Raw genomic sequence first — 23,768 nt, forward strand, 5'->3', positions numbered from 1 at the left:
GCCGCGGAGCGGCTGGGCCCGTGAGCCATGGCCGCTGAGCCTGCGCGTCCGGAGCCTGTGCTCTGCAACGGGAGAGGCCACAGCAGTGAGAGGCCCGCGTACCGCAAAAAAAAAAAAAAAGCTAATGAGCCTCTGGAGGGCCAGTCCTCACATTCAGAGGTGATGGCTGATGTACAACCTTTGGAAAACAGTTTTTGAGGACTCTTTTACAGGGTAAGAAATAAGGACAGAGAGAAGACATTTATCCTGAGTTGGATGCCAGTGCCCTGAATCTAAAGGAATGGAGCTCAAGGATTGTCTAGGCTTTCAGGGAGTACGTCCCCATCCATCCATCCATCCATCCATCCAAAAGGAGAAATATTTATTGAGCACCTATCAAGACAAATAAGGCAAAGTGGTCCTGCCCTCAAGTGGCTCACAGTGAGGCAGGGAAATCAGACAAGAAAACAAACCGTTACAATTCAACACGAGAAACAGCTTATTATGTGTAAGGGTCTATGTGAACCTGTGGACAGAGTGCCAAAGTCTGTAAGTGAGATGGGATAACGGCACAACTTAGTCATCTGGGACTGAGATAACACAACACAGAGTCCTATTTTATATTGTGGGGCTTAAAGAGCTTGGCAAGCAGGTGTATCTTTATGCAGAAGGCAGCTGCACCTTTGCCATATTCTTGAGAAAGGGATTGACAGGAATGATTTTGAAATCTTTGAAGTTTATAAAAATAAGGATGGAGTTAATGAGAGCAATTTCTTGCAACTCTCATGAGGAAAGCCCTTTTCATTCTAGGTATTCACAAACGGGATTTTTAGGGATCATTTTGCTTACATGGTGCTAACACGTCTTTGCACACTTCCCTAGTTAGATAGTAGCAGGGGTGGAGTTGGATTCAAATAAGAGTAAAGGAAGAGGAGAGAAAAAGAAGAAACCAGCAGAGTTTTAAATGATCCCTTAACTTTCAAAACCAATGGCCAAGTTGGAGATATGTTAAGAAGCTAAGGAAAGAATAAAGGGAAGAAAATTAAGCCCTTAATACCAGGTTCATTCAACTGCTAGACACTCCTTCCCCACGTGACCAAGTTCCTCATGTATTGAAAGTTGAAGGGGGCCTAGAGAGGAAGAAGCAAGGGCTCCACAGCTCTCTTTAAAACAAGCACCAGGAAACACATTTCTGGGGTCCTATAAGCGTCTGAGGGGGGCATTCCAGCTGTCCACAAAAGCTACCCAAGTAAAATGGGTCTTAGGCACCAGATTTCAAATCCCTTCTACAAGCTGATTCCTCTGAGCTCCAACATCTACACTATGCAAAGACTAAGAAATAGGGTAAAGGGCTTCCAGCAGAGTCAAGATTAGAGACACACACACTTCTTTGTTACTAACGACTCTCTGCCAGTGTGTCCTGTAGGAATGTCAAAGTGCAGAAAAAAGTAATGAAGAAGATCAGGGGAGTCAACTGAGGCTCCTTTTGAAAGAGTCAAAAAAAAAAAAACAAAACCAAGCATTTCTGTGAGGAGGTAGACGAGCATCAGAAACAGAAGCTCTTCACTCTGGAAACCAGAGCCCATCTGAACTATAAGTGGCATGTAATTTAAATGGGATCTGGAATTTGAACTCAATGTATTATCAGCACAGGCAGGGGGCCACTGAAAGACCTGGTCTCGTGACATTACACTGATTACCAGATGTTTTCTGGAGTCAACCCATCAACAGTTAAGCTTTTCTGCTCTGTACCACTTGGTGTGTGTCCCATTCTACTTGATAGTTGTTAATAACCAAGTGGTTAGGTACAATAGCTAGGATTTGAGGGCGGGGGGAAGAAAGGGAAAGACTGCCAAGTAGCCTCAGGACACATTTTGCTCAAACCGCCGTAACAAATAAAAATCCTCAAAGGGTCTTGAGCCGGGAGACTCAAAAAAGTACAGTAATAATCTGAACTGTTGACCAATAGTTATTATTTAAGATATCACTGAATACATTATCTCTATGAGAAACATATGTTATTCTGGGTTCATAGCAGAGTTTGAGACTAGAATCCAAGGGCATTTGCAACTGGCAAAAAAGTATTTAATTTAAAAAGTTAAAATTACAACCATGCTCCTTGAGGTAGTATTTGGGGACCTTGATTCTGTTTATTCATTTATTGGTGTGGATCTACAATTGGCTTGACCATTCATTCAGATGTACGTGTCTTGGATCTGTTCCTCAAATTTTCACAAGAGGATCACAAATTGTTATGCTCTTGCCAGGGATTACAGACTTGAACTCACAGCTATCCAATCCTTATTATGAGCCCAGTAGGAAAAAAACCTCAGACAAGCAGATATCTATTCTTTTCGATAGTCTAAATTTTGCAGATGCATCAAGCCAAACCATTAGAAACTCCATATTTAGCTTTCATTGCTTTATCCCTGTAGAAATGCTTCTGCTATAATGTTTTCCTGCTACCAACCTAGAGATATGGTTTACAAACCAACTAAGAATCAATACTGTACCTCTCGTAAACCTGCTAAGAACTTTGTTCACAACATCACACTTCTTCTGTGAAGCCTATGGGAACAATCCTTTCCTGTCTTAGTGTGAGGAAAAGATGGGCTTCTTCTGAAAAACACATTTGTTACTCTACTTAAGTGACTTTTGTCTCTGATCATGAATTCCTTTTTGCTCTGGCTGCCAGGGAGGTTAGAGACAAGTTTGAAGCTCACCACCGCTCAAATATACAGAATTGTGGGGTATGCATTATTCTGTGTTCAATCTCATCCTTAGCTTTATTATTTTCCTCCCATTATTGTCCCTTCATGTAATTCATTCAATTTCTTTATCTTATCCTTTCTGTATACCTTTTTGTAAGCTACCTATTGATGCTGATTTTTATCATCTGAAATATATATAAAATAATATACTGTTTTCACTTATGAAAGCTATAATGGCACAGTACTGCTTACTGGCTTTTGAGTCCATAAGAGTCTAAGATGTATTCATAGAATAAATTGCTGGATCTTTTTAAAAAGTACACCTATTCTAGGCCATGATGATTCTTTGAGGTCCAGTTGAGTGGGAAATGGTATATACAAGTCAAACAAGGCAAAACACAAATAGGGGGAGTGGTAATCTGCATTATGGAAGCAGAAAGAATGGTGGGTAAAGGCACAGACTCTGGAATTAGACTTGGCTGGGTTGAAATCCTGCATCTGCCACTTGCCACCTGTGTGAACTTTTCTCATCTATAAAATAGGCGAAATAATAGTGCTTCATTCCTAACACTGTCATGAGGATTAAATGAAATAATTCAATAAAGTGTTTGGAACACTTCCTGACAAATATTAACAACACGCAATAAACATCAGCTTTAATCAGCTGAGTGAATTCAATCACTCTAGTGTCTTCCAGGGAGGGAAGGTCTCAAGGTTAACTGCAAGGGTAGACTAGCGAGATCTAAGAGGCATAGAAGTTAATGAACTGTTCTCATCCAAGGTGTGATTATGAAGTAACCAGACTCGCTTAACTTCTCTAAACTGAACTGCTCATCTGTTAAAATGTATATTAACGCATATATGTGGAATCTAGAAAAATGGTACAGATGAACCTTTTGTAGGGCAGAAATAGAGATGTAGACGTAGAGAATGGACGTGTGGACACAGAAGGGGAAGGGGAGGGTGGGATGAACTGGGAGATTAGGTTTGACATAAATACACTACCATGTGTAAAATAGATAACTAGTGGGAACCTACTGTGTAGCACCGGGAGCTCAGCTTGGTGCTCTGTGATGACCTAGATGGTGGGGGAGAGGGGGAGGGAGGTCCAAGAGGGAGGGGATACATGTACACATATAGCTGATTCACTTCATTGTACAGCAGAAACTAACACAACATTGTAAATCAATTTTACTCCAATAAAAAAAAAATGGTGTTATTCCAAGGTCACAGGTCCATTGTGAGAGAAGTAAAGTACCCAGCATAAAGCCTTGCACATAGCAAGTGCTGTACATATATGCTACTTTAGAGTTAACCTTCTATATGAGAAGGGTTGTAACCCACAACAAGTGTGTTCATAGCTTCTAAATAACCTACTGATAGCTGCAGAACAGAAGAAAATATGACAAATAAAAATTGACCACTGATGAAGAAACTTTGGGTTGTTTATAGATAGTTTGTGACTTTGGTCTATTTGGAGCTGCACAGAGACAAGATGTCACTCACAGAAAATCCTGATATCCTCATCAATGCAAAAGTTATTTTCAAAATATATAAAGAGACTTTCAGACTGAAGAATAAAGTCAGGAGATCTGGGACCAAACAACTACGTGACCTGGGTAAGCCACTCAGTGCTCAGAAGGTACTTATATCAGCACAATGAGATGCTGGTCTGTGGGTTATCTCAAAGAGTCCTTTCTACCTCCTGTTCCATTAAGAAATCCTGTTGACAGAACAGGTCATTGCACTGGATTGTCAGTCTAGCTCTTAGCAGGGCATGTGATTAGATTTTCAACTGACCAGTGATTTTACGTTTTCGAATTATGCTAAGAACACGAGTTCCTTTTCTACCTGGTTACTGTGCTTGGGCAAGGCCATTAGTGACATCAGACAGCAGTTTCTACTTGGAGAAACTACCTCTGAACACATGAAATTGACTGCTCTTCCAAGCTCAGTAGGTGACTTAACACTTTCTGGTGCTGTCTTCATGCATCTTTCTGTCTTGTAATGCAGCAAGGTGTTTAGAGTTCAGAGCAATCTGGATTGGATTACTTTGGCCATTTCCATAGATACTGTATTTATGCCCTTTGATGTCCCCTTTCCTAGCCTGTGCCCTAAATTTTCCTTTGAGGTCATCGGCCCAAATGACCCACTGATTGCCAGAAAGGTGAGCATTTCATCTCATAATTAAGATGCTGATAATCGCCTCAGGGGGAAAATGGAGTGAACAATGAAACTAGATTAGGAAGAGAAAATACAACAAAAGAAGAAAAAAAAAAGGCTTAACTATTATCCTGAAAGGAAATAAGCTGTGAAATAATACAAAAGACTATCATGGACAAAGAACATGAGTGAGAAAGAAAAAGAGTTCTTTATTAAGGAAGATGGTTTGTTTTAAAGGTGGGGAAGCAGAGACACTTTGATCCTGGGATCCGAAAGAATGCGAAGCCACTCTGCTGGTGTTTACTCCTCAGTAGGTAAGCCACTTGAGTGCTTTCATCTGATCAGGCACCAGGGTCAGCAGTAAAAGGAGTTTCAAAAGTATAACCTTATTTGTGCTAGACATATTTCAGTTTTACTTTACATACCCTTGAATTATCTACATTGCACATTGATTTAATTGCAGGTAAATTCCACAATGTCTCCCCTCCAGCTGAAGTAAATACTACTCTGGAATATCGGTCACCTGGTGATAGGAGAAAAAAAAAAAGAAAAAGGTTTATAAATTATTCATTTATTTCAGAAGACTCAGCGTTCAGAAATAATTCAAACTGGGAAACCTCCTGGGCAATTCATTAGCAGTAGGGAATCCTGTCTTTCATTAAACTCCAGGAGAAAAATGTAAAAAAATTTTAAAGAGTAACACTATAATATTGCTTTAGCTCAAAGCCTTTGTCTACTCACTATATCTTAAAAATCATAGTAGTTATGTAACATATCTAGTTCTGATCAGACTGTAATTAGGAAGAGCAATCCATAAGAACTTTCAGCAGAAAATCAACTGAATGCCTCCCTCTTAATTTCACAACCCATTACCCCAATGGTATATAAAATCAAAGAATGATGCACCAGGGAATATCAAGAATGGATTATAAGGATGTTCTCTTTGGCAGCTAACTAGAGAGCAAAGACGGCAAGTGATCAGCTTAAAAGCACTAAAAACAGTCAACTAAACACAGAACGCTGGCCAGGATCACAGACATACTCCTCATTCTGGTTGAGTGTTCAGAGTTCTAGAAAAAACATTTTGAAAATTATACTAATACAAAATATATTTCTGAATAAGGGAGGTTGTGTGATATCCTGGAAAGAGCATGGTCTTCAGAGTTAGAACTGGGTGTAACCAGGTTCTGTCATCTACTAGCTGGATGATCTTAGGCAACTAACAACTTTTCTGAGCCTCGGTTTGGTTCCTCATCTGTAAAATAAAGACAGCAACACTTTCCCAAATAGGTGTGAGAATTAAATGAGGTACTGAAAAATGGGTGCTCAGTAAGTATTGTTTCTGCTTCCTCAGCCATTAAAAAAATTAATATGAACCAACTGAAACAGAGTAGATTCGTTTTATATGATCTAAAATGCCTAATGGTGCTGACAAAGAAAATCAATTTGCAAATTTATGAATAAAGCTTTATTACATGAAAAACTTCATGGTCACAAAGTTTTCTTTTAGTAAACTCTTGTCTTCAAGACAAATAAAAGAAGATAGGGAAAAAACATATTTTAGAAGGATTTTCAACAACAACAACAACAAAAAGCTGAAACCAGAAGAGCTTCAATGTTAATATTCACTTAATCAGAAACTGGAGTTATTGCAATTCCTCATCCGTAACCATGAGGGCTAATCAATGACTTTCAAACTGACACATGTTTCCTTGAGGCCATGAACTCCTCCTTCCTGGCAGCTGCACAGAGATCAGGCTGACTCTAGGCTACAGTGAATTTTATTTAGTGAATTTGCTGCCAACATTTAGAGATCTGGTGATTCCACAATGAAATCTGGATTCCTGGCCTCCGGGAATTTCCTACAATCTTTGGGCCCTCAGTTTTTTCAAGGCCACATTCTGCTGCCTTCTCCTCAATCACCATCACTTCCTGCATTCTTAACCCAGCTCAGTTTTCTCACTCATATATGAGCTAGGTCCCTGAGGCATTCAAGCTTTGGACCTCTGGACTTTATTTTGTTCATCTCGCTACCTGTAATGTCTAATGACAAGGCTGGCACAAGAAGGCTATTAAGAATAGGTTTTTTGAATGAATCAACAATTTAGATATACATTTTTGATAATACTGTAGACTATGTCAGGATTCAATCCAAAAAATGTACAAGGAATTTTTTAAATGCGTTGAGATTTGGGGCAAGGTCAAGAATTTTATTAGATTTATATCTTTCTTAAAACCGAATATAACTCAATCATCTCTCATTAATTTTTAATTTTAGGTAAATAAATTCAGATTAGTGGTTGACTGAGCTAGAGAAGTAAAATTACAAGTTAATTAAGCTAAAACCCCTTTAAGCACGATAGAAACAGTGAGGCTGTGTGACCAGCCACCTAATCTTGACAGTCTAGGTTATCAATCATGTTCAATCCCAGGAAACTCTGAAAGGTTTGTCATCTACGATGCCACTCACTTGGAACGTCACAGAAAAAGCTGTCCTTGTGGAAGTTCCAGTCAACTTCTCTTTTCTCTCTTTCATAATGATCATCTGACCATCTATCATCCCGATGGCTGAAATGGAACACAGTTTGATCTTCAATCAAGTCCTCACTATTTCAAGGCTGAGAAGCCTACTGGTAACAATATAACCTCAAAGTCATGACCTAGGAAGCGCTTGATATTAAGTCGGAAGGATGAACATAAGCAACCAACATTAATTTTCTCACTTCTGAAAAAGGAAGAAAAACCCCAAACCCTCACTAATATACAACAAAATCTTAAAAGACAATGACAATTTCAACAAATTCAGTGGCAAAGATTTTGAGCCACATATTTTAGATGTAATCTTTTTGCTCAGGCGATGTTTAAAACTGGAATTCGTTAGCAGTGGTTTGTCTAAAAGTTAATAAACGATTACCTTTTGGCTTGTTCATCTGCATATTTAAAGGGATAATTTGCTAATGTTGCTTTGTATCCTGTATTTTTCACCATGTTATTCCATGTGACCAGTCTCTGGCCTATTGCAGTCCCTCTTGGTTCAAAACCCTAAGGCAAAATATTACAAATTCCCATTAGTGTACTTCATTTCAGGCTAAGTATAGTTATAACAGCTTGGGAAGGCAATGTCAAGGTGATGTATAGCTTTCAACAGAAAATATACACATTCCTCACAGCTACTCCAGAGGCGAACTGCATTAAGACAAGATGACTTGACATAATAATGATCACCTATTTACTGTGACAAACAGTTTGATTCTTTGGTATGTTACATGTCTCAGGAAAGAGGAAAGAAAATACTTATCTGAAGCTTCTCTTCCAAATTCATACCTGGCATTTATTTTTATGTTATAAAAAATCATGGTCAAATTAAATTGTGTTATGCGTGCAACAGTGTTTTACAAAGAGTTTATCATTATCCTTGCTCATACTTTCCTCACTATTCCACTTCCGAGGGACATTTACTTAAAAACAGACCCTGCTATCTCTCAGTAATACTGAAATTCCTTTAACGTCTTTGGGAAAAAAGGTGACAGTCAGTCTTCAAGGCTTTTTGAAGACGTTTTTACAGTCTGCAGATTCTCCAGTTTTCTGCTTTTTAGTTTAAACATGGAGACTAAGAAGCAAATTTCCAGATTTTTGATGGTGAGCAAGTTACCTGACCCCTTTTAAGAACCTGAGAATACAGACATGTCTCTACTTTTCAGAAAGAGAATTGTATACTTACTGATAGATTGAGAAGGTTTTTAAAAGAGATGGGATACTAAATAACATAATGCAACATGTCTTAATATACTTAATCTTTTGAGATGATTGAGGGCTAAAGAAAATAAACAGATTCTACTGGCTCAATTCTCCTTACCAGCAATGGATCGGAGAAATCAGGAAGCTCTGGCACTAATACTCCAACCAAGGCACAGACCACGATGAACACAGTGCACATGCCCAAGACAACCACAGGCCAGTCTGCTATCAGGGCTGCATAACTACAAAAGCAGAGAGAGATCACAAAGAAAGCCTTTAGAAGAAGAGTAAAGTTTTTTTTGCTACTTAAGAGAGCAATTTGTTAAATCTTCCTATTTCAGACCTAGCACAGATATTATCAGTAAAAGATCTCATGAGATTATAAGCATTTATACATAATTGTAGTAGAAAATTGGAAGATCACTGTCCTCTCATTTTTTGTGATAAAGTAGCAGTGGTCAGATGCCACAGGCTATTGAGAGTAAGAATAATGTCCATTCCTGACAAATAACATTTCACTGCTACATCTGTGCCTGGGAAAAAGAAGCTCTTAAATCTACACTTTCTAAGTGGAAAGAAATATATTTTAACAGAGGCTCCATCCTCCTTGCAGTCTCTTTCAGAACTTTTGTTTCTCCAGTTATTCCTTTCTCCCTACTTTTACTCCATCAGTTCTTGAAAAAGAGCTCAGCCCATAAACAGGTTCAGGTAGTGTCAGTCATAAGAATAACCAAACCAAACTGAAATCTCCCCATAAACCTATTAACCTTCCATTTAGCTAAAACTATAATGAACTTATCCACTAGATTGTGAGCTCCAGGAGGGCAGAGACTATTGATTGATTGACTGGTTGATTTAGTGTAGTATCAGTGCTTAGAACAGTGCCTTTTAAAAGGTGCTTGGTAACTATCTATTGATCAGATGAACAAACACCCATGTATGTACCTATCCTCCCTTCACTCTCTATCACCACAGCCTGGCTTTAGTTTCTTACTACGCCTCAGAAACTCCTCTCTGTTACCACATCCCACTATTAAGCCATTTCTTCCAACACCCTTCCCACACCCTCATTCACCACCTTCCACTGAAATATCTGTTTCTGGGCCCTTCCATAAGATCCTGGACCATGCCTTCCTAACCTGACGCTTCCAGACCTCAATAAGAACTGAGTGCTCCAGAGAAGTTGACTAGACTGAACTTTTCTAAAATTCAAAATGTATTCTGCCAACTTCAGATTTCTTGAATTTTTATTAGAGAAAAAATGAAACATTTAACTTGTGGACAATTATTCTCAGATTTTCAACAGCGTTATTTAGCTCACTGGGCTGCTCTGATGGTTATTTCTGGCTCATTTGAAATAGGCTTCTTGCTCATATACTTTGAGTTTTTCTTCAAAATCATGCTAGCAGTTTAAAGAAAGCTAGTGGCTCTAACCATTATTCTGAAAAAAACTATTATATGTCTCTAAGAATAGATGGCTGATTTTTATATTCTGATCTCTCAAATTCATAGATCTGGCTTTGCGGAGATATTCAAATAAATTTTAATAAGGAAGTTAAAATATAACATAATTATGTTTTAAGGGAGGACTCGCACAGGCATTTTTTATTATTGTTCTTTTAAAAGCAACCTTAGGAAAATAAAGAATAATAGCCTGCACCCACTAGGAGTTCTAGTTGCTCTCATGCTTTACATAGATGATCATCTCATATAATTCTCACAACAACTTTATGAGATGAAACTGAGGCACAGGCAGGTTAAATAACTTGTTCAAAGTCACAAACTGGCCCAGCTCATAAAACAAGCACGTCCTGGGGGTATAATGTACAGCATGGTGACTATAGTTAATAATACCGTATTACATACTTGAAAGTTGCTTAGAGAGTAGATCTTGAAAGTTCTCATTACAAGAAAGAAAAAAATTTTGTAACTATGTGTGGTGATGAATGTTAACAAAACTTATTGTGGTGATTATTTTGCAGTACATACGAATATCAAATTATTATGTTATACACCTGAAACTAATATAATATTACATGTCAATAATATCTCAAAAAAAAAAAAGGTCACAAAGCTAGGAACCTAGGTAGTCTGGTTCTAGGGTCTGGCCTCTTAACCACTATGATATCACCTCTTGCTTCAAACACAAGAGAAACAGAAGACATCAGGAATAAGTCAACTTGCCACAAACAGATGCTTCCCCAAACTGTCATTTGAAAATTAAATTCCTAAGCCACATTAATAGTTAATTTCTCTATGCAAAATCACCTAGACCCAAAGGACTTCAAGTCTGAACATTATTCACTAGACTGTAAATTCTGCGTTTAAAAACTCATTAAGGAAAAATTATGCTAGATAAGATGGAATAACTTTTTAAGAACAATTCTGAATGTAATGAAAACAAATAAATCACAATACGCTGATTGTAGTTGTTCAAATGTAAACACCAAGTGGTCAGAAGCGTTCGTATTTCTAGAACACACCCAAAGCTTATATTCTCTATACTTTATTTCCTCTTCTACCAAATGCAAACTAAGATGAAAGTAACCGGTTTGAAGCAATAAAGTCCTTTGTCAATAGCCCATTTGAGACTTTCTGTTCATTGCTTCAGACTTAAAGAGTCCTTTACATTTTAGACCTTTAAAATATCAGCCCTATGAAATGAAAATGGCCCCAGGCTTACACAATTACTCATTATACTTTATGTTAAATGGATCAATTTTCTTTCAAATGAACCAGAAGTTATGCATTTTTACCTACAAACATGTTATCAATAGAGGGCAGTGGGCCCCAGATTGCTTAGTTTTCATACCGTGGTTTAATTTACCCATATAATGACTTTTTGTTTGTGTTCTTGAAAAATCTGCACACATGCATAGCAACCTTAAAAACCTCATTCAATAATTGCTTTTTCTTGCCTTTGAAAACATTTGGTTTTGATTTTACAGCACTGCTCTATACCATATCCATGCATTGACTACATATAGAAACTTTACGGCATTAGTGATTTCAGCACATTTCTTCCAAACACGTTTAACCTTACTATATTACAAGTCCACTTCCTCACGAAGCAGATGTTTCACATGCTAACCTTTCCTAGAGACAACTGTTCGCACTTAAGAAATGGAATCACCATCCTGAGGACATAAAGCACCATGGGGGAAAGCCCCAGCTATTTTGAGTAAATGTCATTCAGACAAGGGTTTCTCCTAAATAGCACAAAACTGCTGAGGCTATTTCTGCTTCCTGCTGTCTATTCTAAGATGTTGTGTAACTATGGGCACCACGTGGGAAACAAAAGTTTCATGTATAATATGAAACCCAGACAATGGTTGTAATATTAAGGAAAAAATCTAATAAAGCAGGAAAACTGGAGAAGTAAAGGAAATTAAAAATGACCTATAAATTTATTGCTATATTTTTTGGCTAATTCCCTTCATGGTGAGTCTGGGTTCCAGGTACATATTCTAACTAAGTTTAAATTTGAATAAAGAACCTGCACATTATTTTCGGTGCATTGGAAGAATTTTCCAAAGGACCACTCTTTTTACTATAGTATGTTCCTCTGCGTACCATACTTGTCTTTCATCTGCCTGATGTTAATTTTGTAAATCTTTAGACCACACAACATAACTGTAAACGCAATCCACTTCTGTAACTCCTGGGTGACAGCAGGCAGTCATTTTCCAGTGACTGACCAGGTAACAGTTTTCCTCAAGGCCCTACTGCTGTATCAGCTGCTTAGGTTAGGCCCACAGTTGCTATCCATGGCACTGCTCTATATAAAAGTGTATCCATGGCACTTCTCAGTAGGTTAAGTCTCAAATAGTACAGGTATGAAGGACTCAGAAGAACAGAATGAATGGATTGCGTTTGTGGGTAAACTGTGGATCTGAGTAAGTGGGCAGGCTGCCTGGCACCCTGGTCCAGGCTGTTCCTGCCATGATGGATTTTCATGAGGATCCAATGGGAAGTCCCTCAAATGTCCTCATAGATTCTCAGCCACCTTATTATTGGGTTTATTCTGGGAAAAGATCAGAAATAACTGTTAAAACAAATGAAGTGTCTTACAGGGCTAACTTATGCTGTAGTGACATTATATGGGGGCCTGTTTTAAATGGGCCATTTGTATTACAATAAGGCCCTCCACAGTAAATTTTCCTCTCAGCTTACAAAGACTTTTTTCTTTTGCCCTTTGCTGCCTTTCTGGAAACACTCTTCTCTTTCACCCCTTCCTTTCTGAGCAGAGAGCCAGGCTTTAGAGAGTACGAGTACCTTGGACTTGAGGCCTCCTTTTCCTGACCAACCACCCAATCTTTAACCCCTGATAGCTTGGCTTTTGCTCTCATGACTCTTCTGAAACTGCCAAAGTCAACTAACTCTCTTGGTTTTCATCTTCTTTGACCTGAGCAATATTTAACACTTTAGCTACTGCTTGCTTCCTAAAAAAATCTCTTCTTCCTCGGTTTCTTTCTTTCTGTTTCCTTTAATATCTCTCCCTTATTCCTCTTGGCCTTTAAGGGTACCCATTTCTAAATGTTATTAATCATAACATTTCTAGTGGCATCAACTATCAATTTAGTGGGAGGAATGATTGAAGCTCATGGAATTTCACAGAGGAAAACAGTACAGAACTCTTTCTTTCTTGTGAAGTAATAAACTCATTCAACAATTAACATTACATAGTAAGAAGGCAGGCATTCTGGGAATAAAATAATAGCAGACATGGATATTATCCTCAAGGAACTTAGAGCCTAATTCAGAAAATCAGACAGGTGCACTAATACCTACAAAACCAGGTCAACAGAAGGATACAGATAAAATGTTTTGTGAATTCAATGAAGGAAGCCAGTACTTCCAGCTGGGGTAGGAAAGGGGAATCAGAAAAGGCTAATTTTAGGAAGAAGTTGTATTTATATGTATATATACTGAAAAGAATAAATTCAGGTTTTTAAAAATACCAATCTATTAGCAGAGACAAATATATACGAACCTTTCAAAATATAAAACTTCTGGTCACTTAACAAGACCCTATTATTTCTAGAAAAATGGAAATTCATTTTCTTCATATGCCATAGTTACTTGTAAAACCTCTTTCCTTCATCTTTTTTTCCATAATTTTTTTGCAAAATTGGGTAAATAAAATGTAGTATATGGATACAATGGAATATCATTCAGTCTTACATAGGAAGGAAATTCTGACACATGCTACAACATGGATGAAGCTTGAGGACATTATGCTAAGTGAAACCAGCCAGTCACAAAAGGACAAATACTGTACTCTTCCACTCATATGAGGTATTAGAGTAATGAAATTCATAGAGACAGGGTAGAATAGTGGTTGCCAGAAGCTGGGGGGAGAAAGAAATGAGGAGGTACTATTTAATGGGTATAGCGGTTCAATTTGAAAAGTTGAAAAAAGTTCCGGAGGTGAACGGTGTGATGATGGCTGTATAATAATGTGAATGTACTTAATGCCACAGAATTGTATACTTTAAAATGGCTAAAATGGTAAATTTTATGCTATGTCTATTTTATTACAATTTTTAAAATATTTTTTAAATGTGAAAGGAGTTTACTAATTAAAATTTATCTAGTAATTTTACTCCAAAGAAAGGATGACTCTCCTGAGATAGGCTTCAGAGTTATTAGCATCTGAGCTTCCTTAGCAAATGAATTTCAAAGATCACTAAGAATTTCTTAAATAATATTATATCTGGAACCACAATGTACACAATGTACAAGGACAGCTGATGAGACAATGCATTTTTCAGAACCTCTTATCCATTTAAAATTTTGCTTTTCTACTATAAAACTAAAATTAACATTTTCCACATAAAAGAATACCTCTATCTCAACATGATAGCAAAATTTTTAGAAACACAGACAACCCAGCTGAAATAAATTGCCATGAATTTAAGTCATGGTAGTTGGCTGAACAGTTTTTCTCTTAATAAGTAGGACACTGAGAAGCCAATCCATTACAGGAAAGAATTCAAAATAATTATGCAAATATAAATGATTAAACCCAAATAGCATTTAAAGGCTAAATGTCTACCTTGGGATTAAAACAACTTTTGGAGGTATAGGATTCCTCAAGCAGCCAACTCAGAAGAAATTTAGTTTTTCTTCACAAAAATATGAACGAGGAAGGCGAAAACAGCAGCAAAATGTAAAGAAAATACTAAAAGGGGAAAAGCATATACTTAATAAGATAATCCAGACTACTTTACCTTTTTGGTAACTTGAAAGGTCTGGAAGGGCTGGAAAAAAAGCAAAGGAAAAACAATCAGAAACAAGGCATTGTAATATAAACACATGCTTTATATATGTATTTAACATTTTACTTGTTATCTCTCTTTACAAAAAAATCCTGGAAGGCTTAAAAAGGATTCTATTTGAGAGATTTTGGATTTAACAATGAATGTTGACCATCTTGTACACCAGTAGGTGGCATCTTCCCAGACTCTTATCACACCCTCTTAAGGGAATCATAGTCATACCATGTAACATTCCCCAAACCTACAGCTACAGACTCCCTCATCTCTCTCACAACAAGAAGCCACATACAAGTCTCCAATCCAGGCTGCTTCTTACTTATCAAGGATCCCCCAACATCTTTTTTTTTTTTTTTTAAATAGGACATCAATACCTTCTTCAACTAGAAATACTGTATTCCTTCTTCAGCTACAAGTCACTACTCATGTTTCACCATTCTGGAATACAGTGGTTCTCACAGTGTGGGATGAAGATCCCTGGGAGTTCCTGAGATCCTTCACAGAGTTTGTGAGGGTCTCCCTTTTCCAACCCCCATACCTGTTTAAAGCTGGGTTTTCTCCATAATTTTGTGTATTTCAACCAAACAGCAGACTGCAGTATATTGCAGAAGCAGGTATGAGAATCCTGCTGTCTTCTCTGAAGCCACACATCAAAGAGAATTGCAAAAATGTGAAATGACACTAATCATCTCACTAAACTTTTTTTTTGTTTTGGAAATGATATTGTTTTTCATGAAAAATATTATTTACGTTAACATGTAAAGGGCTTACTGTCATTATTTCATATAAGTTAAATTAAAATTTTTAAACTTGTTTCAATTCCAATAAGGCACATATCAGATACAACCCAAATAAACAAAATACCTTTGGATCCTTAATAATTTTTGAAAGTGTAAAGGGGTCGTGAGATCAAAAAGTTTGATCACCATTACACTAATACTGAGAGTATACTTAAATATTTGCTGAATAAATGAATAAATTTCCTACCTGTGTACTCTCTCCTAACCTGAAATCTTCCACCAGGCTGTCCCATACTTTGAGGAAATAAAACAAAATGAAAAAATCTATCTTCTAGTCTTTCTACTTCAAGCTATTACTCTTCCAGTAGTTAGAGCCCTATTTTATAATTTCTTTGAGATCTCAAGTTTCCTTTCATATTTTCCCTCTCCATTACATGTCTCACTAATATACATGTATTCATTCTTAAAAAAATATTTTTTTAACTCCTGTTATAGCCATGAATGAGACCAACAGGGTCCCAAACTTCATGGAACTTACATTCTAGAACGCACTTTGCATTAATCTGTTTACATGAAAGATGCATATGTTCTAAATTTCATGCTTTATGTACATGTCCTCGTTAATGAGTCTAAGCCCCTTAAAAATACTAAACTCAAGGAGATGGAACAACTCCAGAGGTTGTAAGCACTGGGAACAAAGTTAGAGAAGAGACACAGTCCAATTTCATCCCAGTCCTATTTGTAGAGATGGGCCTCAGTTTGCCTTTGGTCATTCAGAGTCACAGGAGCAGAGCTGTAGAGAGAACTCATGTGTCTTGATTCCTAATTTGCTGTTCTTAGTCCTGTGTGTGTCGGTCTGTAATACCAGGGGGGAAAACGACATAGGGATAATCATAAAGTATTCATCTGTCATACAGGAAAGGAAGTATTATTTCTTTTGGGAGATGTGGAATTTAAAGTCAGAGTTTCCAGTAAGAAGAGCATAAGAGAACTTGTTGCTTTATGAGCAAGTATGAGACTGAATATTCGCAGCATTACTAAAGAAATCCCCCCGAAGTGCATTCTTCTTATATATGTACAGAAAAGAGAATTCACTTTTAAAAGCTAAAAACTGACAGTAAATCATACTCAGTGACCACATCTTATTTGTGTTCACATCTCCATAACCTAGTAGAATGTATGGTCCTTTGTGGATGTCAGATCAGAGTTTGCTGGATTAATGAATGAGCATCTTTTATTACTTTTCTTAGGTTCAACAGCTTTAAAGTCAGCAGTCAATGGATAGCAAGAAAAGGAGGACATAAATATCAACAAAGGAAAATTTAGTTTTATTTTCTATTTGTTTATCTCTCTTTCTGTTAAACACACACACACACACGCACTTTGTAACTTCAGCCCATTCCTATCTGCCAATCCTAAGCTCCTTTACCACTTTACTACATTTTCTAAGTTTTCATTTGTGCCTCTGAATCCTATAATAGAGGCCTTCTTATTCCTCAGTGCTGCAGGAATCATTAATTTATGGCTAATCAGGAAGGTTAAAGTAAAAAATTCTAAAAAAAAGTGCCATATACATTCCTTAAATATCTAATTGTAACTTAAATTTAAATGTATACTCAGCTGCCAATCTTTTCTTACTTATCATACTGCATTGTCTATGATTTCCAGTTTTGGAAGACTTCAGATACTTGTGAATAGCCTGAGTTCACTAATTACAATATATAATCTAAGTTTTGGTGACTTCCCCCAAAATCTTTTACAGTTGTTTCTCTCATGCCTAATTCAATATCAATTTTGTGGATGTGGTCGAGCCAGGCCATCTGAGTGCAGAGGGAAAGACCACACCTACAACTCCAGGAGCTGGTGAAGCACTTGAAAACTTGCTCTACACAAATGGGGATTTCAATTAAAATGTCTGCTACTGAAGAACTCATGAAGAACACTCATTTTGCGGGGTAAATTTACCAAGGGAAAAACCCCACTATCTTCTCAAATATAATTATATATTGATTCTTTAAATATACGTTTTACAAATGACAATGGAGACACGATGACCCAAAACCTATGGGACGCAGCAAAAGCAGTTCTAAGGGGGAAGTTTATAGCAATACAATCCCACCTTAAGAAACAGGAAACATTTCGAGTAAACAACCTGACCCTGCACCTAAAGCAATTAGAGATAGAAAAACAAAAAAACCCCAAAGTTAGCAGAAGGAAAGAAATCATAAAGATCAGATCAGAAATAAATGAAAAAGAAATGAAGGAAACGATAGCAAAGATCAACCAAACTAAAAGCTGGTTCTTTGAGAAGATAAAGAAAATTGACAAACCATTAGCCAGACTCATCAAGAAAAGAAGGGAGAAGACTCAAATCAATAGAATTAGAAATGAAAAAGGAGAAATAACAACTGACACTGCAGAAATACAAAAGATCATGAGAGATTACTACAAGCAACTCTATGCCAATAAAATGGACAACCTGGAAGAAATGGACAAATTCTTAGAAATGCACAACCTGCCAAGACTGAATCAGGAAGAAATAGAAAATATGAATAGACCAATCACAAGCACTGAAATGGAAACTGTGATTAAAAATCTTCCATCAAACAAAAGCCCAGGACCAGATGGCTTCACAGGCGAATTCTATCAAACATTTAGAGAAGAGCTAACACCCATCCTTCTCAAACTCTTCCAAACAATATCAGAGGAAGGAACACTCCCAAACTCATTCTACGAGGCCACCATCACCTTGATACCAAAACCAGGCAAGGATGTCACAAAGAAAGAAAACTACAGGCCAATATCACTGATGAACATAGATGCAAAAATCCTCAACAAAATACTAGCAAATAGAATCCAACAGCACATTAAAAGGATCATACACCATGATCAAGTGGGGTTTATTCCAGGAATGCAAGGATTCTTCAATATACGCAAATCAATCAATGTGATACACCATATTAACAAGTTGAAGGAGAAAAACCATATGATCATCTCAATAGATGCAGAGAAAGCTTTTGACAAAATTCAACACCCATTTATGATAAAAACCCTGCAGAAAGTAGGCATAGAGGGAACTTTCCTCAACATAATAAAGGCCATATATGACAAACCCACAGCCAACATTGTCCTCAATGGTGAAAAACTGAAACCATTTCCACTAAGATCAGGAACAAGACAAGTGAAAAACTGAAACCATTTCCACTAAGATCAGGAACAAGACAAGGCTGCCCACTCTCACCACTTTTATTCAACATAGTTTTGGAAGTTTTAGCCACAGCAATCAGAGAAGAAAAGGAAATAAAAGGAATCCAAATCGGAAAAGAAGAAGTAAAGCTGTCACTGTTTGCAGATGACATGATACTATACATAGAGAATCCTAAAGATGCTACCGAAAAACTACTAGAGCTAATCAATGAATTTGGTAAAGTAGCAGGATACAAAATTAATGCACAGAAATCTCTGGCATTCCTGTACACTAAGATGAAAAATCTGAAAATGAAATCAAGAAAACACTCCCATTTACCATTGCAACAAAAAGAATAAAATATCTAGGAATAAACCTACCTAAGGAGACAAAAGACCTGTATGCAGAAAATTATAAGACACTGATGAAAGAAATTAAAGATGATACAAATAGATGGAGAGATATACCATGCTCCTGGATTGGAAGAATCAATATTGTGAAAATGACTCTACTACCCAAAGCAATCTACAGATTCAATGCAATCCCTATCAAACTACCACTGGCATTTTTCACAGAACTAGAACAAAAAATTTCAAAATTTGTTTGGAAAAACAAAAGACCCCGAATAGCCAAAGCAATCTTGAGAACGAAAAACGGAGCTGGAGGAATCAGGCTCCCTGACTTCAGACTATACTACAAAGCTATAGTAATTAAGACAGTGTGGTACTGGCATAAAAACAGAAAGATAGATCAGTGGATCAGGATAGAAAGCCCAGAGATAAACCCACGCACATATGGCCAACTTATCTTTGATAAAGGAGGCAGGAATGTACAGTGGAGAAAGGACAGCCTCTTCAATAAGTGGTGCTGGGAAAACTGGACAGGGACATGTAAAAGTTTGAGATTAGATCATTCCCTAACACCATACACAAAAATAAGCTCAAAATGGATTAAAGACTTAAATGTAAGGCCAGAAACTATCAAACTCTTAGAGGAAAACATAGGTAGAACACTCTATGACATAAATCACAGCAAGATCCTTTTGGACCCACCTCCTAGAGAAATGGAAATAAAAACAAAGATAAACAAATGGGACCTAATGAAACTTCAAAGCTTTTGCACAGCAAAGGAAACCATAAACAAGACCAAAAGACAACCCTCAGAATGGGAGAAAATATTTGCAAATGAAGCAACTGACAAAGGATTAATCTCCAAAATTTATAAACAGCTCATGCAGCTCAATAGCAAAAAAACAAACAACCCAATCCAAAAATGGGCAGAAGACTTAAATAGGCATTTCTCCAAAGAAGATATACAGACTGCCAACAAACACATGAAAGAATGCTCAACATCATTAATCATTAGAGAAATGCAAATCAAAACTACAATGAGATATCATCTCACACCAGTCAGAAGGGCCATCATCAAGAAATCTAGAAACAATAAATGCTGGAGAGGGTGTGGAGAAAAGGGAACACTCTTGCACTGCTGGTGGGAATGTGAATTGGTACAGCCACTATGGAGAACGGTATGGAGGTTCCTTAAAAAACTACAAATAGAACTACCATATGACCCAGCAATCCCACTACTGGGCATATACCCTGAGAAAACCATAATTCAAAAAGAGACATGTACCAAAATGTTAATTGCAGCTCTATTCACAGTAGCCCGGAGCTGGAAACAACCTAAGTGTCCATCATCGGATGAATGGATAAAGAAGATGTGGCACATATATACAATGGAATATTACTCAGCCATAAAAAGAAACGAAACTGAGCTATTTGTAATGAGGTGGATGGACCTAGAGTCTGTCATACAGAGTGAAGTAAGTCAGAAAGAGAAAGACAAATACCGTATGCTAACACATATATACGGAATTAAAAAAAAAAATGTCATGAAGAACCTAGGGGTAAAACGGGAATAAAGACACAGACCTACTTGAGAATGGACTTGAGGATATGGGGAGGGGGAAGGGTAAGCTGTGACAAAGCGAAAGAGAGGCATGGACATATATACACTACCAAACGTAAGGTAGATAGATAGTGGGAAGCAGCTGCAGAGCACAGGGAGATCAGCTCGGTGCTTTGTGACCGCCTGGAGGGGTGGGATGGGGAGGGTGGGAGGGAGGGAGATGCATGAGGGAAGGGATGTGGGAACAGATGTATATGTATGACTGATTCACTTTGTTATAAAGCAGAAACTAATAAAAAAAATAAAATAAATAAATAAATAAATAAATAAATAAATATACGTTTTATTGAGATATAATTCACATACCATATAATTAATTCATTTAAACTGTACAAGTTAATGGGTTTTAGTACTTCCACAGAGTTGTGTGTTCATCACCACAACCACACACTGCTTTTTAAAGAACATGCTATCTGAACACCAACGATGAAGCTATTAATGAGCTTTGCAAGAAAATTTATTTTTTACAGAGAGGGAGTGTAAGACACTGACCAAAGAAGCAAATCACTTAACTTGTACACGAAGCCTTAATTTTTCACTCCCAGTTTTCAAGTTACACATCCTCAAAACTACCTCTTGAATTTCCACAAGAAGTTAACAGATTTTGCTGTCTTTAGACCCAAGGTGATCCCCAGAGCCATAGCTCTGGGCTAAATCATACCAAGCAGTTGCAAAAAAATATTTTATTATATATATTTTGGGTTGTAACGAATGTAAATATTCTTTTTCCTCCTACTCACCCCCATTAACTATTTTTTTTTAACTGAGAAATTCATGGATCTATGACTAGTTTGCTCCCAAGAGACAGAAACAAGTACATATTCATCACATTCTTTCTGCTTGAGTAAAGACCTCATTTTATGTTAAATTTGAGACAATAAGTAGAGATTGTTGACATCAGTTGAAAAAGAAAAACTAAGGTTACCACAAAGATACCTCCTGGGAAAACATAAGTTCCCTTTGAAGTTTTTATACTAATGGACATGACAAACAGATGTTTGAAACACCAAAACCACAACTGCAGGTAAAACATGAAACCTGTTTGATTTATGGTTTATGGTGTTGCCATCTTGAATTCTGCCCTACAATCTCTTACCAGAACATACCTGTTTAAGGAGGCAAGCAAGGGAATCCACCACATACTTTCATGATCAAAAATAGTCTTCCTCCATCTGTACCCTCTTTCCGATTTGCTACTTTTAATAGCTATCTAATAAAATCTGCAGAATGATTTTTTCCCCCTAACCTCAGTCTTGTGCTGCTAAATAACAACTGGTAAAAACAAACAAGAGAGAAACCATGTTTTTCGAAGATTCATTCACCTTTTAATACTGTCTGGTCAAAACTCATGCCAAAAAAAATAAACAAATAAAAAATAATAATCTTAGTTGGGAACATCTGCTTGTTCTTTGGTTAGGGTTGTAGCCTTTTTTTCTGCTGAGAAAAGGCCCCAAGGCAGATGACATTTGCATGCCCCATGACACACTCCCACAGGCTGTAGCATAAATAAGCTTGGGTTGTGCACAATCCCCAGATGACTAGCTGGAGTGTCTCTCTCCCACTCAAGAGAGCATTTCTGTATGCGAGTGGATGACACTGACATGATTGTAGGGCTAAGCTCAACTCTGCTTTCAAAAAATTAAATAAGGCACTTATAACTCAGTACTCATAATAAGTAATTAATTGCCCCTGGCACTTCACACTTGAGAACTGTAACAGCAGTTGAGAACCTTGGCTCCAGCTCCGGTGACCAGTGAACTGTGGTATGTGCACATATATCGGTGAAGGGACCAACTAACGACACTGTAAAGTTCTCAGAAGGAGGGAAGGTGCGGGGTGCAGAGTGGGGTAATCATGACAATGGGGGCTGGGGGATGCACAGAGGCAAGGAAGATTTTTTTAAAAGGTAATTTGTATGTGAGGGAAAAAGTTAACAAGAAACAGAAAAAAATGTAGAAAAGCTACAAATGGCCTGTTTTTTGGTTTCCCTCACCTTTTCTCTCTCTTTTGATAATTTTTGGGAAGACAGTGGGAGATTGTAGGGTGAGGGAAATGGGACCACTAAAACATGAAAACATGCTACCCGTCTAGAGAACTCAATTGTTGACATAGTTGCAGAATTAATATCATGACTTAGAAAGGGGCAGTATCAAGTTTCACAAATTCCAAATAGCTCTTCCTAGCATTCAGGAAAATCAAAGCTACGGGAAAAAAGAGCTTTGTATATTTCTGAACAACTAAAATGCTATGAAGGACATATATTTTCTACTTCGTGGTAGTAACCAAATTTAAATAAGTAAGTGCTTAAAGTAGCACATTTTAGTCTCAATAGTCCCATACTTTAGTCCCATTGGATTGTGCCACATTGCCTTTTTGTAAAAGGATATTCTGCAAGTAATATCTTTAGCTCATTGCTGGTATGTTAGGAAGAAAGTATCTGAAAATAAAGAATCCACACTTTGATGAGCATCCTTTAAAAGATTTCCAACAAAAACAAAACCAATCTTCATCACTAAGTATTTCCATGAATCATCACTGGCACACTTGGGGTCTATCGTGAAGATGAAACAGATACCCTGTAGACAAGCTAAGCTCGGCCTCTAATTTATCTTTATGCACCAGAGCTAAATGTTTATGGTCTGTGTCAAGTGATTTGAAGGATAACAATAACCACAACTACTTGCGTAATGCATGTCTTGAATGCTCAAGAGTTGTTGACTCAAAAGTACTGGTCATCTTGCTGTCTCAAACTTTTGTAACCGACCAGAGTCCCACTACTACACAAAATATAAAATAAACTAGGAGACCAAGGATAAGGTTGGGAGTGGAGGACTAATATTTAAAGAGCATGTAATAAATACCAATCTCTTTATAAATGTTAAAAAAGAAATTCAGCATAAATTAAATAAATATTTGAGCATGAGGAAATTGTCTTTAAGAAAGTAGTGAACTAAATAATCAAAAGATGTGAGTTAAAATAAACAACAAGGACCTACTGTAC

The 23,768-nt window shown here is 37.2% G+C and overlaps 1 protein-coding gene across 4 annotated transcripts in view; it reads right to left on the reverse strand.

The window, feature by feature from the left end:
- DISP1 (dispatched RND transporter family member 1) overlaps window positions 1-23,768 on the reverse strand; it is a 213,251-nt gene that overhangs the window by 5,847 nt on the left and 183,636 nt on the right. For all 4 annotated transcript variants that reach the window (XM_082612077.1, XM_082612075.1, XM_082612076.1 and 1 more), the window contains exons 3-7: window positions 14,825-14,854; window positions 8,710-8,833; window positions 7,768-7,895; window positions 7,324-7,421; window positions 5,279-5,376 (exon numbers count right to left, since the gene is read on the reverse strand). In XM_082612077.1, coding sequence (XP_082468203.1) covers window positions 5,279-5,376; window positions 7,324-7,421; window positions 7,768-7,895; window positions 8,710-8,833; window positions 14,825-14,854 — 478 coding nt within the window. The remainder of the gene's footprint in view (window positions 1-5,278; window positions 5,377-7,323; window positions 7,422-7,767; window positions 7,896-8,709; window positions 8,834-14,824; window positions 14,855-23,768) is intronic.

This window comes from Mesoplodon mirus (assembly GCF_964341445.2).
Source record: "Mesoplodon mirus genome assembly, chromosome: 3".
NCBI lineage: Eukaryota > Metazoa > Chordata > Mammalia > Artiodactyla > Ziphiidae > Mesoplodon > Mesoplodon mirus.